We start from the raw sequence: 15,034 nt of genomic DNA, 5'->3' as shown, positions 1-15,034 counted from the left end.
TCTCTCTCTGTCTGTGAATAATGTGCCCTAAACATTTATTCCAAATAACCTTCAAATAAGATTCAGTGCATTAGTAAAATAGCATTCACCACACTGGTAGAAATTCTTTACAACTTTTATTTGAAATAAATTGAATGTCAAGAAATGGATTGGGCTCATTGGGTAATACAATGTTTGATCAGTTTCATGTGGGTTGTATTAATATAATGTGGTAGAAAATCTTGATGAGATTATATCCAATGCAATGTGTGATCAGATAAGACCCAGGGTGTGATATGCACTCAGAAAGCTGTCCCAGAAAGCATTTTCTTTGCCTCATAACATATTCATAAAACAATTACCTATTTAAAATCTTTCCAATGATTTAGACATGCAAATGCACAAATATACACACTCAAAGACTCACACTCATGACATTTTGTTCATTTTGTAGTACAGTTGTTTTAGTGTTCTTAAAGGGATAGTTCACCCAAAAATGAAAATTCTCTCATGATTTACTCACCCTCCTGGCATCCCAGATGTGTATGACTTTATTTATTCTGCAGAACACACACAAAAAATATATTTTTTACAAATATCTCAGCTCTGTAGGTCCTCACAAAGTAAGTAAATGGGTGCCAACATTTTGAAGCTCCAAAATCCACATAAAGGGAGTATAAAAGTAATCCATATGACATCCATATCTTCAGACACGATATGATAGGTGTGGGTGAGAAACAGATACATTTTTAAGTCATTTTTTTATCATAAATTCTCCTCCCTGCCCATTAAGGGGTGATATGTATATATATATAAAAAGACTCAAATATTGAACTGTTTCTCACCCACATATAGCGTATGACGATATGGATTTAACCACCAGAGTCATCTGGAGTACCGATCTGAGATATTCTTCGTTTGTGTTCAGCAGATGAAAGAAAGTCATATACGTCTTGGATGGCATGAGGGTGTTATGATGAGAGCATTTTCATTTTTGGGTGAACTAACCCTTTAAGTTATTGCAATACTAAGAAGCATATATAGAAAATAGACAATACAAGATGAAAGTGTTTGTTATTACACTGAAATAAAAAAAAAATATGAAACAGTAAAACAATACAGAATAAAACTCTTTACAAGTCAATCACATTACTGTTAAATATGTAGAAACCTCCTCATTGTAAAAGATTGTTATTTTGTTGAAATGTTTATCTATGATAGTCCTTGATGTGTATTCTGGTGCATTAACATAAGAGGTCCTCTCAAAAAATGCAAAGATCAATGCTCAGTGCTTGGACACTTGAACTGGAAAAGACAGGGAGCACAGAAATGACATGGTGTCCTCCTGCCCAATACTGGCAAAAATCAAAGGTTTTGATCAGGCTGGTCATCATCCAGCCTCTCAGTATGCTGGAGTATTGCGGATTGCACAGCAGAGGACCATGGTGAAGATCATCTCAAAAACCTGCACACAACGCAGAGAGAAATTATAGACACAAAATTATGCACAGGCTATTTATAAAGAAGATTTTTGGAGGAGTGTACAGTTGTCTAATTCAGCTCTGTAATTGTGCGTTTTGAGTTCACTTGCATTTCTTTCTTACCATAATGACAGCGATCACTAGGGCAGCCAAGCCAATCACATGGAGTTTCTCAGTGAACAGGTTCCTTAGCTTTATGTGGCAACTCTGGAGGACACAACATCAACATATCAGTTCAGTCTACATCAATCGCACTGTCAGATATCAAAATATCATAAAATATTATTGAATTTATTTGATTGAGAATGAATGATTATTCTATAGGTATTTGGCCCAACAAAGCAAAAAAAAAAAAAAACAAACAAAAAAAAAAACTGTAAATATGCCAACACTGAAAATGAGAAAAAATTGCTTAAAATAAAATACTGTAAATAAAATAGTTTTATTATATTGTTTCTGTTTTTTGTAAGTTAAAGTATTTAAATTGCAGGGCAGATCATTGTCTAACCTATTCACACCAAATACAAGACAAAGATGTGAAAGCAGTCATTAGCGTTAGACATACAGATACCTGAGAGATGAGTGGGTCAATTGGGTTGGTCATCTTGGGACACAGAGAGGCCTGAACAGCTTTGAAAAGTTCATTATCATCCCCTTTACCACAGCACTCAAGCTGAGATATTGAATGAGAGTAAGAGCAAGAGAGAGAGAGAGAGAGAGAGAGAGAGAGAGAGAGAGAGAGAGAGAGTGAGAGAGAGAGAGAGAAATGAGGGTGAGTTATGTTCAAAATCAAAACAGAACAGCTGTGATGAAATAACTGATTTAGGCAACTCACTGTTTCATGGAAGACCTCCAGAACCTTGGAGGCAGCCGGTCTGGATGGTGTGGCAACCGGATCCACAGCTTTAATGTATGCAGCATCATAGAAGTTAATGAGCTCAGTGGAGATCTGGATAGATAGAAACCGGGCAGGTGATGTAGACTTCAAAAGTAAAATCACAGAAACAGAAAGTTTGAGCATGGATGCTCAGCCTTACCGTATCCCTGTTAATAAAGCCCCATATTCCTGCAGCCACCTCACAGGCAAACAGGATCGCTAAACATGTAAAGAACTGAAGAAGAGAGAAGAGAAAAATTGTGAGATAGAGAAAGACTAGGGTAACAGTGCTCTACTAAGTAAGATGCCTCTGATATCATTAACGGAGTGTCTATTTACACTAAGTGCAAATAGCCCATCTTGTTGGCAGAGGCTATTTACACTAACTCCGCCCACCACTGCTCAGACCAAACTCAAGACAACCATGACAGATTTATTTGGGGTTAACTGCTGATGAAATGAAGGCAGACATATTTGAATTTTTCACAATGGGGCAGAGACTTTAAACTGGTTAACGGGCTAGACATTTAGTAGATTAAGAGATTGGATAATTAAGTGACTATTTATAGTCTGGTGGAAACACAGGATTTTATGACAAACTGCGCACCCATGCTGGAGATCCGGGTTCGAATCTGTCATGTGTATTTTGTTGGTTCATGTTTTTCATGTCTTTTATTTTGAAATTCTAGTTCCTGTTTCATGTCATGTGGTTCCCTTGTCATGTGATTTCATGTTTCCCTCCATGTTCATGCGTCTTGTTTTCATTGGTTGATTGTCATGTTATCTTGTTTAGAGTTCTTTGTGTTTATTTGTTATCCATGTCATATGTTCTCCCATGTTCTTGTATTTAACCCTCATGTTTTCCATTGTCAGGTATTGTGTGTGTTTTTGTAATGTTGGTTCTATAGTCAAGTCAAGTCTAGTTGTTTATGTCTGTTTTGTTTCACGTTTGATTTACGGTTTTTGGATTCCACGTTTGTAATAAACTGCACTTGGGTTCTTCACATCATCTCGTCTTCGTCTGCCTGTCATTGCCTTGCCAGCCATCATTACAGAATCACACCCCTTGACATACTTTTTCCCATGTGTCTACTCTTAATATTTCCTATAATACTACTAATAAATAAAATAATACTCGTAATAAATAATGATTTGGTCACAGTGAAGGTCAGGGAGTTGAGAGAAGGATTTGATCCGGATAAAATTAACCATGGTTTTACTGTAGTAATATTGTAGTATCTATGTGATCTGGTGGAAACTAGTTCTGATGTGCTAACCATGGTGTTACTACAGTAACATGTTGTTAATAGTAGTTAATAGTGACCATGTTTAATTTTGTGGTAACTATGATTTTACTAGAAAAATACCATGGCAATATTATGGTTACTGTAGTAAAACCATGGTTAATTTTTGTAAGGTAGGGTTAGGGGTAGGGGTTGGTTTAGGGTGTCTGTGGGACTCCAAATAAACACAATAAAAATGCTGCATGCCACTATACTGTATGTTAGTATTTAAACAGGGTGTAAAAGTATCTGCCACTATTTGCACTAAGTGCAAAGAAGATGCTTTTTGTTGCTTTTTACACTTAGTGCAAATAGCCTCTGCCATAATATGCCAATTGGCCAGCAATGAACATCAAATTATCTGCTGTTTTTTTCTTTCTTTCTTCACATTTCATTAATCTTTATGGGAGAAATTAAACTTCTAAGAAAATAATGCTCGCCTCATGCATAAAAGAAATGCATGCATAGAAAAGTTTGGACATGGACATTGTACATTTCAATTTAGTCAGAAAATACCTAATATATTTTAACTTGTTAAAGTAAAACTCTCCGGATGCTTAGAAACCACAAGCAAAGTATGTAGTTAAATTACATTTTTAAAGGGTGGAATAGTTAGATTTGAGTGATACCTACTGTTCCTAATAGGCACTGAGATTCTTGAATGGCACCATAACAACCGAGGAACCCCACAAACATCATTACAGCCCCAATCGCTATGAGAACATACACACCTGTTAGAGCAAAAGAAATAATGTTTGTTAAACATAAGAATGAGAGATTTCTACCCATTCATTTATTGATTCCCACTAACTGCATTCCTCATATTTTTCTTTTAGGAACACTTTTTGTGTGTTGTAGAAGAAACATACCGTGCATACAATAACTGCTAAATGCAATATGCAGCCACAAGATGGCACAATTATACTAACCTGTGCAGCTGTGTTGAACATTCTTGAACCCTCTTAGTTGTGTATAAAATTGCTGTATATGTGCATTATATAGTTATCAATCTATCAACCATATTGTGTTTTCATAAAGTATATATAGAATAGATAACTGTCAATAATGTATGTAATAAAATGCTCAAGGCAACTATAGATTTTATTCTCTTTTTCTTGTCTCATTTTGCATATTTTGTTGTTGATGGTTGAATTTGTCAGTGCTAACAACAAATCAATACAGCCAATCTGCATTCACCTGTCTGATTTACAATCTTGGCAATAGCTTTAAGACTGCAAAAGAAAGAAAAAGAGAGACAAAAAGCAAAAAAGAAAAAAGAATCTCAGGACATATACTGTAGGTTAAAGAGCAGTTCACCGTAAAGACTGGAAACAGCATGGGAAGAGCTATAAACAGGAACCCTTTACATAACAGAGCCATGTAATTGTCCTCAGTACTTAAGACAGTCTGGTTTTGTGTGTTCACAGAATGCTAAATTTGTATTTCAGCTACAAAAACTCTTACCACAGCAACTACAGATCTCTTGTTCAGCAAATTTTCAACAAGCAAAACAGGAAATGATCTTTTGTATTTATCATGCATATTGTACTGGACTAGCTGTATATGGTTGAAATGACAATAAAAGCCACTTGACTTGACTTAATTGACTGTTTGCCCCTAAAGGAGAGGACTTGCAACATAGAGATGTTTTATTCGAAGTTTTTTTTTAAAAGCAGACACACATAGACATTCAAAGGAATAGTTCACCCAAAAATTAAAATTCTCCCATCATTTACTGACCCTCATGCCATCCCAGATGTGCAAGATTTTCTTTTTCTGCTGAACCCAAATGGAAGATTTTTAGAAGAATATCTCAGCACTGTTGGTCCATACAATGCAAGTGAATTGTGGTCAGAACTTTGAAGATCCAAAAAGCATATATAGGCAGCGTAAAATTAATCCTCCAGTAGTTAAACCCATGTCTTCTGAAGCAATATGATTGGCGTGGTTGAGAAACAGATCAATATTTAAGTTTTTTTTTTTTTTTTACTATAAATCTCGAATTTCACTTTAATTTCCACATTATTCTTTTTTTTTTTTTTTTTGCTTTTTTTGGGGATTCACATTCTTTGTGCATATTGCCACCTACTGCTGACTGTATGTGCTTTTTGGACCTTTAAAGTTCTGACCAGGTCACGTGATGCCATGCAAGGATCAGACGTTTAAACGGCGAGCTCAGTGCACTTTTCTAGTTTTAACACTTTTAATGACATAAACCTACACGCTCTTTGTGCTTATTCCACCTATTGGCTGGAGTTTGTTTTATAGATGATCTTTTGCTATGCAATTTTGTCTCACAAAATTTGTATAGAAACACCGGACTTGAGCAATCTGATGGCAAGGCTGTTGCGGGGGTTCTCATAGGTGTTCATGGACTGTTTGAGTTTGGAGGGATGGACACCAGTTGGCACTGTCGTGCGCAGGGTTAATGCACACGTTTTTCTTTTTTATGTTTTTTTTTTTTTCTAGGGGGTGTCCGGGGTTTGATTGTTGCACTAATATTGGAATGTAGTCTTTATAATCTTGTTTTTGACACACTATCTATTTTTTCTTGTCAAAATGTAAAATGTTAATATAAGTGGATTGTCTTGCTCCACGTGGAATGTGAATGGATTGGGGCACCCCATAAAAAGAAGGAAGGTTATTTCTCTTCTTAAGCGAAAGAAATATGATATAGTGTTTCTTCAAGAAATGCACCTTTCTCCGTAGGAAGCTGAAAATTTTGGGAAGATATGGGGTGGGCATTTTTTTTATAGTGCTGGCTCAAGTAAGATCAGGGGAGTCATTATGCTGATAAGTAAACATCTACAATTCAAATGTCTCAAACAGAGTAAAGATTTTTTTTCTTCTTAGGAAGAGTCATTATTGTTTTAGCTGAAATTCAGGGACAAAGCCTTATTTTGGCTAATATTTATGCACCTAACATTGATGATCATGGCTTTTTTATAGATCTTGAAGGGATGTTGCAAGCCGCTGGCACACCTCATGATATAAAATTGGGAGGAGACTTTAATCTTTTGATGGACTCAGTCCTTGATCATAGTGAAGCAAACGTGTGCAAGCCCCCTAGAGCAACACTGACGTTTCACAGGATGTGTAAAAATCTTGGTCTTGCAGATGTTTGGCGACTTTTGAACCCATCTGGTAGAGACTATACATTTTTTTTCATCAGTCCATAAGATTTATTCTAGAATAGATTTTTTTTTTTTTTTATATCTAAGTCCCTCATTTCATCTGTTGTCGACTGCTCAATTGGAAACATTTTAGTCTCAGATCACGCCCTGGTGAGTTTAGAGGTGTTGCCACATACGGAGAAAAATAAATCATACAGCTGGCGCTTTAATGTATCCCTTTTGCAAAATCCTGATTTCCAACAAATGCTAAAGACTGAAATCAGTGTCTATATGGAGACCAACTGGTCCTCAGTATCCTCTGTGGGCGTGGCTTGGGAGGCACTTAAGGCGGTTCTTAGGGGCAGAATCATACAGTATGCCTCATTCACCAAAAAATCCAAAGCACGAGAACTAGTGGAGTTGGAAGGGAATATTAAAAGTGCCGAGGCAGAGCTGAAGTGCCGAATTGACCCTTTTGAAATACATATATAATACTATTTTGTCGCAGAAAGTGGAGTTTTACTTAATCAGGGCATATTTTGAGTAAGGGGACAAAGCAGGGAAGCTTTTGGCTAGATATATAAAGCAGAGAGAGTCTTTTTCTACCATTCCCTCAGTGAAATCTGCTGGTGGTGAAATGTTTACCTCGGCCATTGATATTAATAATGCCTTTAAAGAATTCTATCTTGATCTTTATAGTTCCACGTCCTCGTCTACTGATGAACATATTAGAAATTTTGTGGAACCATTAGAACTCCCTAAACTGACGAATGAGCAAAAAAACTCTCTTGATTCTGAGATAAACTTGGAGGAGCTTGGCGAGGTAATTAAGGCCTTACCTACAGGCAAGGCTCTGGGGCCAGATGGTTTTACCGCTGAATTTTTCAGATCTTATGCTACAGAATCGGCTCCACTTTTGTTAGAAGTTTATTCGGAATCATTAAAGAATGGGTAGCTTCCGCCAACCATGATGCAAGCCCAGATCAGTCTGATTCTTAAAAAAGACAAAAATCCAAGCGAGTGTAAAAGTTACCGTCCAATTTCCCTGATTCATCTAGATGTAAACATTTTTGGCTAAAATTTTGGCTAACCAATTAAGTAAAGTTATGACATCTCTTATACATATAGATCAGGTAGGGTTTCTTCAGAGTTGTAGCCCTTCTGATAATATTAGGTGTTTCATCAATATCATGTGGTCAGTGGCGAATGATCATACTCCGGTTGCTGCCATCTCACTTGACGCCGAAAAGGCGTTTGATATGGTAGAATGGGATTATCTTTTTAAGATTTTGGAAATGTATGGGTTCGGGAGTACGTTTATTGGTTGGATCAAGTTACCTTTTAGACACCCTGTAGCAGCGGTACAAACAAATTGATTAATTTCAGATTATTTTACTCTGGATAGGGGCATCCATCAAGGTTGCCCTCTTTCCCCATTATTGTTCTGTCTTGCCCTGGAACCATTAGCAGCCACGATAAGAAGGGAAGATGATTTTCTAGGGGTGGTGGCGGGAGGCATGGTGCATAAGCTTCTGCTTTATGCAGATGATATTTTATTATTCGTCTCTGACCCTACTAAATCTTTGCCTTGCCTCCACAGAATTATTAATTCCTTTTCCAAATTCTCTGGATACAGAGTTTGTTGGTCTAAATCCGAAGCTTTGGCTCTTACAGCTTACTGCCCGGTAATGGCTTTTCAGCTGGGCGCCTTCCAGTGGCCCAAACAGGGCATTAAGTATTTGGCTATTTTATTCCCAGCAAATTTGTTTGATTTAGTTAGAGTTAATTCTGATCCTTAAATAAAAAGGTTTTCGAGTGATGTGGGCAGGTGGGCTTCATTACATTTATCTATGACTGGGAAGGATAATGGTATTAAATAGAATTGCATTCCAAAATTCAACTACCTGCTGCAATCTCTCCCTGTAGATGTCCCCTTCTCTTATTTCAAGCAATTTGATAGCATAGTGAAGTCCTTCATTTGGAATGGTAAACGTCCCTGATTACTTTTCAGTAAATTGCATAGGCCAACTGACAAAGGTGGGCTAGGCCTACCCAAGATTTTGTTTTATTATTATGCATTTGGTCTCAGACGTTTGGCTCATTGGTCGCTTCCACCTGAGAGAGCCCCTCCCTGGTTTTGTATTGAACAGGAAGATCTTGCCCCTATTTTGCCATTGCAAAGCCTTTCTATTAAACTGACCGGAGAAGTTAAGTTACACCCTGTTATCTCGCATTTGCACGCGGTATGGACAAAAGTGTCTAGAGTGTTTAATTCGGACATTTATTTAAATGTTGCTTCGAGCATATGGCTGAACCCAAAATTATGTATTAATAAGTCCCCTTTCTGCTGGTCAGGGTGGATTGTGAGGGAGGTTAATACGCTCGGTGACCTATATGAGAGTGGAGTATTGAGGTCCTTTGAAAATATGGTTCAACATTTTGGAATTCCCAGATTTAAATTTTTTAGGTATTTACAGCTGCGCCACCTGCTTTGTACTATTTTTGGGAGTAGCATACACCCCCCTAAAGCGGCAGATACTTTGGAAGTGGTGATTACTGCTTTTGGAAAAGGTCATGTTCGGGGGAAGAGTTTTAATTTAATATCATTTGATAACACATTTTCTGTTATGTCTGTTTGTCTTGTTGTATGGAATCAATAAAATGGTTAATGAAAAAAAAAGTTCTGACCACCATTCATTTGCATTGTATAGACCTACAGAACTGAGATATTTTTCTAAAAATGTTAATTTGTGTTCTGCTGAAGAAATAAAGTCACACATCTGGGATGGCATGAGGGTGAGTGAATGATTTTTGGGTGAACTATTCCTTTAACACCTAAACCCTGACTGTTGCAGTCACAAGCCATATCTGGGGATCAGATTGTCATAGAGACTTGGGGGTGGGCTCTTTTGACTTGGGCCAGTAAGCAACCACTTAGCAACTACCAAGAACACCTTAGCAACCACATAGCAATGCCCTGACTGGCAACCACCTACTAACACCCTAGCACAGTGGCGGTAAGTTTTGCACAGACGAGCGCCATCTCACCATCTTTTCTTCAGAAAATATAAAAATCTTTTTACATTTGCATATTTTTTATCTTTGTTATTATGGTGATGCATATACAGTATAATAGAATAATAATAGTATGTTGTCTAAATGTGGAGGAAACATGTTAATCATCATTCTGTGACTTTAGGTTTTGTGTTTTTAATAGATTAATGTACTTATAAACTAAACAACTGGATTCAGTTCTTCTGTTGCAGAAGATAATCCACAGAAAAATATCTGTACTGTAAAATGCATACGATGATATATCTCCTATATTTTGAATTAATTTTCTCTCAAGTGGAGATATGGTCTTGTTTACCAAAATCTACCAAACATCTTACATGCACAGTAAATACACACACATTCTGCACAGCTGCAGCTCACATTGAAATCAGAAGTCAGAGTAGATCAAAGTCTGATCTTTACCTATCAACACTGTTCAGCACTGCTAAACAAGCCTCATGCTCTGTTTAAAATCATATATATTTAGAAATTTTATGATCGCGCATGCATATGTCTGAAAGTGTTCTCAGACTCCTCTCTAAGCTATAAAGATTTGCTCTACTGTTTGGAAGGGCATCAAGGCTTGAACATATTTTTAGTGTTGTTTAAACAGCACTTGGGTAAGCCCAACCATTGCTCACTCTAATTTGTGGTGTAACGGGCACATGAGTAGGGCTTTTTGAATTACATGGATGCTCAACAGAAGCAGAAAAAAATACTTCATCTTTCTCTTCTTACACTGGGTGGGCCATACCAACAACCCTAACTTCTTTAATCAGAAAATGTTGTTGCTGCTATATAAAGAGACAGGCAGAACTACGGTTCCTCCATGTACTTACACTGAGTAGAGGGAGGCAAGCCACTGATCTCTACATAAATGAATGGGTGGAACATATGCTAGTAGCCACAACATGCTGCTGAACTCTCTGTGTGCATCTACTGTGGCTAAGTGTGTGTGTGTGTGTGTGTGTGTGCGTGCGAGCGTGCATGCGTGTGTGTGTGTGTGCACTATATGTGCACATTTGGGTGGACAATTAACACACCCTGTGGTAACTAATCGTCTTTCCCTGGTCCTTTTAAAACACCTCATGGGTGTGCTTCTAGAATCACTGACTTCATGTGAAAGCTGCAGAATGAAGCGTTATTCGAGAGAGAAAACTAAGAAGGGAGCATTTACAGGAAAGACTAACTGTAACACGATTACATCCTACTACATGACAAACAGGATCAAACCTCTTATGCAATGATTTTCTGCTGTTGTCGTCATAGTTTGTAAACTCACACGTACACACATTGATTGAGTGACCCTCAGCTTAGACCCTGTTTCCTGTTTCTATCTTTTGAGGAGACTGTGTGGCCATGCCCCTCTATTTCAGGAGTAATTGTGTCTCAACGTAGTCATAGTATAGAAACTTCCCAATCATAATGACAATATCTACAAGCAAGGACATCATTCTGTCCATTTACTTGTAAAATGACTTTTTATTAGGGCTGGAATAATCACGATCTTCATTTGAACAATCCCAATATCGATTCTTCAAATCAAGATCAATAATTTGCTTTTACTTTAAAGTTTACTTCAGTTTTGGTTGTGTTGATTATTAAGTCCGTTAAATAAATAGCAATTGAACTGCATAGTTTGGGCCCTGTTGTTATTATTTTAAATTCATCTTTTTGTATAGTACTAAGTTATTAGGTTCCCTGTATAATTTACAGCATTAGCTGTGAGAGAATTTCTTTCATATGTGATCAAAATGGACATTATAACAGAAAATATACCCCCCCCACCCCAAAATCTGAATCGAATCGAATAAACTATGAAATCTGTATCAGTACCAAGCCCCAAATTTAAATATATTTATAAATGTATTTATTTATTTTAAATGCATATAAATTGGTATTTGCACATTTACGAGCATAAAATACTCTAATATTTATAATACACTATGATATTTATAAGAATTTATGTACACTGTATGTCCTTCAGTTGTTATGTGTCTCTGTTCTGTTGCAGTTGCTGTTGTTTTTTCTGTGTTTGCGTTGTGAGCAAAAATTACCAAAATAACTAAAAATAATAATTTTAAAAACATGCTGCGCATTATTGCAAACAACACTCTGGACATTGTACAGGCATTCAGGCCTACATACTTACTAATAAAACATGCATAATGTTTTTTTAAAGTATTAAGAGCGATATAAAAGACTAATAAAAAAACTGAACGAAATACTAATGTACAGTCCAAATAAATTTCTGGTATCAAATTCTATATACTGTATATTCATCTAAATCAGGCTAAATATGCCATGTTAAACAATAGGTAATATGATCCAATAAACAGCTACAGCTCATGATGTCATGTCACGCAACATCTGGCAGAAGTAAGCATTTAGTTTGTAAATGAATGGGCAAAGGTAATTTTCAGAGGGTTATGATGCCAGGGTTTGAGCGGCTTGTTTAAATAACAAGATGTTTAAATTGAACTAGACATAGTAGTTAAAATCTTACATTTCAGCCTTTTTCATGGATGAAACAATTTAACCAGGGTCAAAGCTGTTTGTGCCACTCTTTCACTAAATGAAAGAATTTACAATTGATCCTAATCATTAGAATTTCCATGGAAACCAACTTTGTGATCAATGGTAGCCACATTTAGATCAGTGGAAGCCACATTTAGTGTGTAAAGAGGAAAATCACTTTACTTACTGACATAAAAGGTGCCTGGGGCTTGATTCCCCTCAAACTGAAGCATCAGGAGGTTGCTGGTTTGACTGTCATGGCGAAGCCACAGCGCTACACCCAGAATCACACCACCAGCCAACTAAAAATAAGAAAGAGATAATAAAAAACAGTGGTGTTGCAGTGTGTACTTTTGCTATTCAGCAGAAATACAAAGATTTCTCCTTCATAAATGCTTTTAACATTTGAAGCATGAAAGCACAATAATTTTACAGATGTCACTGCCCAGAAATGTTTATTCTGAGTCTTTTCCGGAGGTCATTCCAGAGGTCACTTCTTCCTGCATTGAGGTTAGAACTGTCTGATAGGTTTACTGTTATTCACACAAACATCTAAAGGATGGAGGGGGCCCTTTTTTACTCTGAGAGAGTAAGTTCTCTATGATCCGATGAGCAGTCTGAAACCTCCACCCTGTTCTTTTCTTTTTTCTTAATTCAAGGTGCAGGAAGTGACAGCTTCAGTGAGAAACATGTGGAAGTCAAGCTGATGTATTTTTGTGTTGGCATTCACAATGACAGGAAGCAATACGCATCTCAAGAGGGTTTGGGATTGGATATGGATATGAAATCACTACACATCATTCTCATGCAAGTTAAAGGTCTTGAATCCAAACAAGAATTTAAACTGGCAACATTGCAAAAGAGACCTGAATTAAGATGAGTCTGAAAAGATTATTTATAATTTACAGGTTTTTCACCTATTAAGAATTAAGGGAACAGACAATATACAGTACATTTTTTAATTCTTGTGATGAAGGTTGTTCCATAATGTCAGCTTACACTATAAAAAGTTGTAGCTTGCAATATTTACCTTAAGAAGCTATTTCTACCTGATAACCCTCAAATTAATTTTGTTGATGTATCCAGGTTGATATGAATAAAACCATTTAATTTATAAAGCACATTTTTAGGTTAGCATTTTTCAGGGTAGTAGCTACAAATTACGATTTCCTCAGAATTCATGATGATTTAATATTGTCATTGTATAACCATTATGTGATGTTGTTACTTGGTACTTAGATTAAAAGAGCCTGTGATGTTACTTTCTGGTTACAATTGTGATAATAGCAGAATGACAGATATTGTTATGGTCTGTCAGGACAGGATTGCTACATCCTAGCTGCTGAAGATGAACATTTGAATCTGATTTTTTTTTTCAAGTACAAATAATTTATTATAGATAGCATGTATATTACAAATATATCTCCAAAGAGGATGTCCACATCATAAATTATTTCTCTTTCTCCCTCATCTTTTTTTGCCTTGGTTCTTTTATGGTGTATGTATGTCCTTAAAACACATGGGTATAATTACAGACAGTGTAAAAATACAGCAAAACCACAGCAAACCCTCTCCAGGATGCTCTGGAGCCAGAGACACACATATTCCTCATGTCTGAGAACACATACACAAGACAGAGAGCGCCTGCAACACTTAGCTGTGAGAAGCAGGAGAAACTTGTAAGTTAAAAAAAGTATTATTCATGGCATCACACAATTAGCTATGACATGACATCCACTTAACATTCTGCAAGGCCTGTGTTCTAAGTATCCTTAAATTCTTACTCGACAACCAAAAACAGTGTGAAAAAAATAATAATAATCTGTGAGAAACAAATTGAGAACTGAATTGCCTTTCCATATTCAAGAGCACATCTAATCCATTAATAAAGTTTAGAGATTGAATATACCCATATAGTCCACATAATCCAGACCGGAAAAGCTTGTAGAATTACGCCTATATTGTATTTTACTGAAGACTGAAAACTCCATAAAATGTTAATTTAGATTTAAACCAGGACCTTGGGATTCATTTTAATCGGGAAAATTAATGATCATACACACTAGTTTGTTTATAGACTAATAACTATTTTGAGTAAAATCTTGTGATAGCACAGTGTTCTAAAGGGAGTAAAAAAAATTCTCAAATTGTCGATCATGGACAAAACTGGATACTGGAAAATGGATCATTGCCTGATTTAGTGTAAGCAGTGACCCTTATAAGTCTGAGATGCATTTAAATTGTTATGAAGACTAAAATCACTTTATATTTCAGAGTGTTAGCCTCAATAACATGGGATCAAAATATGGATAATTTTTAACGAAGATAGTATAGAATTGTTTCAAAAAAATTGAATGATGTATTAACATGTTTACTACAAGCCTACTACTACTACTTCTACTATTACTACTTCTACTATTACTACTTATAATAATAGCCTATAATAATAATAATAATAATAATAGTAGTAGTAGTAGTTTTTGAATTAGATATACTTACCCAAAAAATGAAGTTTAAGAAGAAGAGCATGTATTTAATGCACTGGGAGCAGCCGGTAACAGCCATGGCTTATTGATGTCCTGCTGTTAAAAGTCAAAGTTGCGCTGAAATGATGTTGATCTTGAGGAAGATAAGTGAGTCCCAGTAACACAGACGGATATATGAGTACGCACATGCAGTCCGGATCTCAACAGATTAAACCGTGAAACTGAGACTGCCCACAAGCTCATG

At 36.4% G+C, this 15,034-nt stretch overlaps 1 protein-coding gene across 1 annotated transcript; it reads right to left on the bottom strand.

Moving 5' to 3' along the window:
- Positions 1–101: 101 nt before the first annotated feature.
- Positions 102–14,998, bottom strand: LOC127416837 (CD81 antigen-like). Its single transcript, XM_051656407.1, has 8 exons — positions 14,804–14,998; positions 12,492–12,606; positions 4,254–4,351; positions 2,498–2,572; positions 2,296–2,409; positions 2,032–2,133; positions 1,584–1,667; positions 102–1,444 (listed from the first exon to the last, which is right to left on the bottom strand). Exons 1-8 carry the CDS (start codon positions 14,867–14,869, stop codon positions 1,382–1,384), a joined length of 717 nt encoding a protein of 238 aa, XP_051512367.1. The 5' UTR covers positions 14,870–14,998; the 3' UTR covers positions 102–1,381.
- Between the last annotated feature and the right edge of the window lie 36 nt (positions 14,999–15,034).

This window comes from Myxocyprinus asiaticus, chromosome 26, assembly GCF_019703515.2.
Source record: "Myxocyprinus asiaticus isolate MX2 ecotype Aquarium Trade chromosome 26, UBuf_Myxa_2, whole genome shotgun sequence".
NCBI classification, from domain to species: domain Eukaryota; kingdom Metazoa; phylum Chordata; class Actinopteri; order Cypriniformes; family Catostomidae; genus Myxocyprinus; species Myxocyprinus asiaticus.
This window is presented reverse-complemented; position numbering and strand designations above follow the sequence as displayed.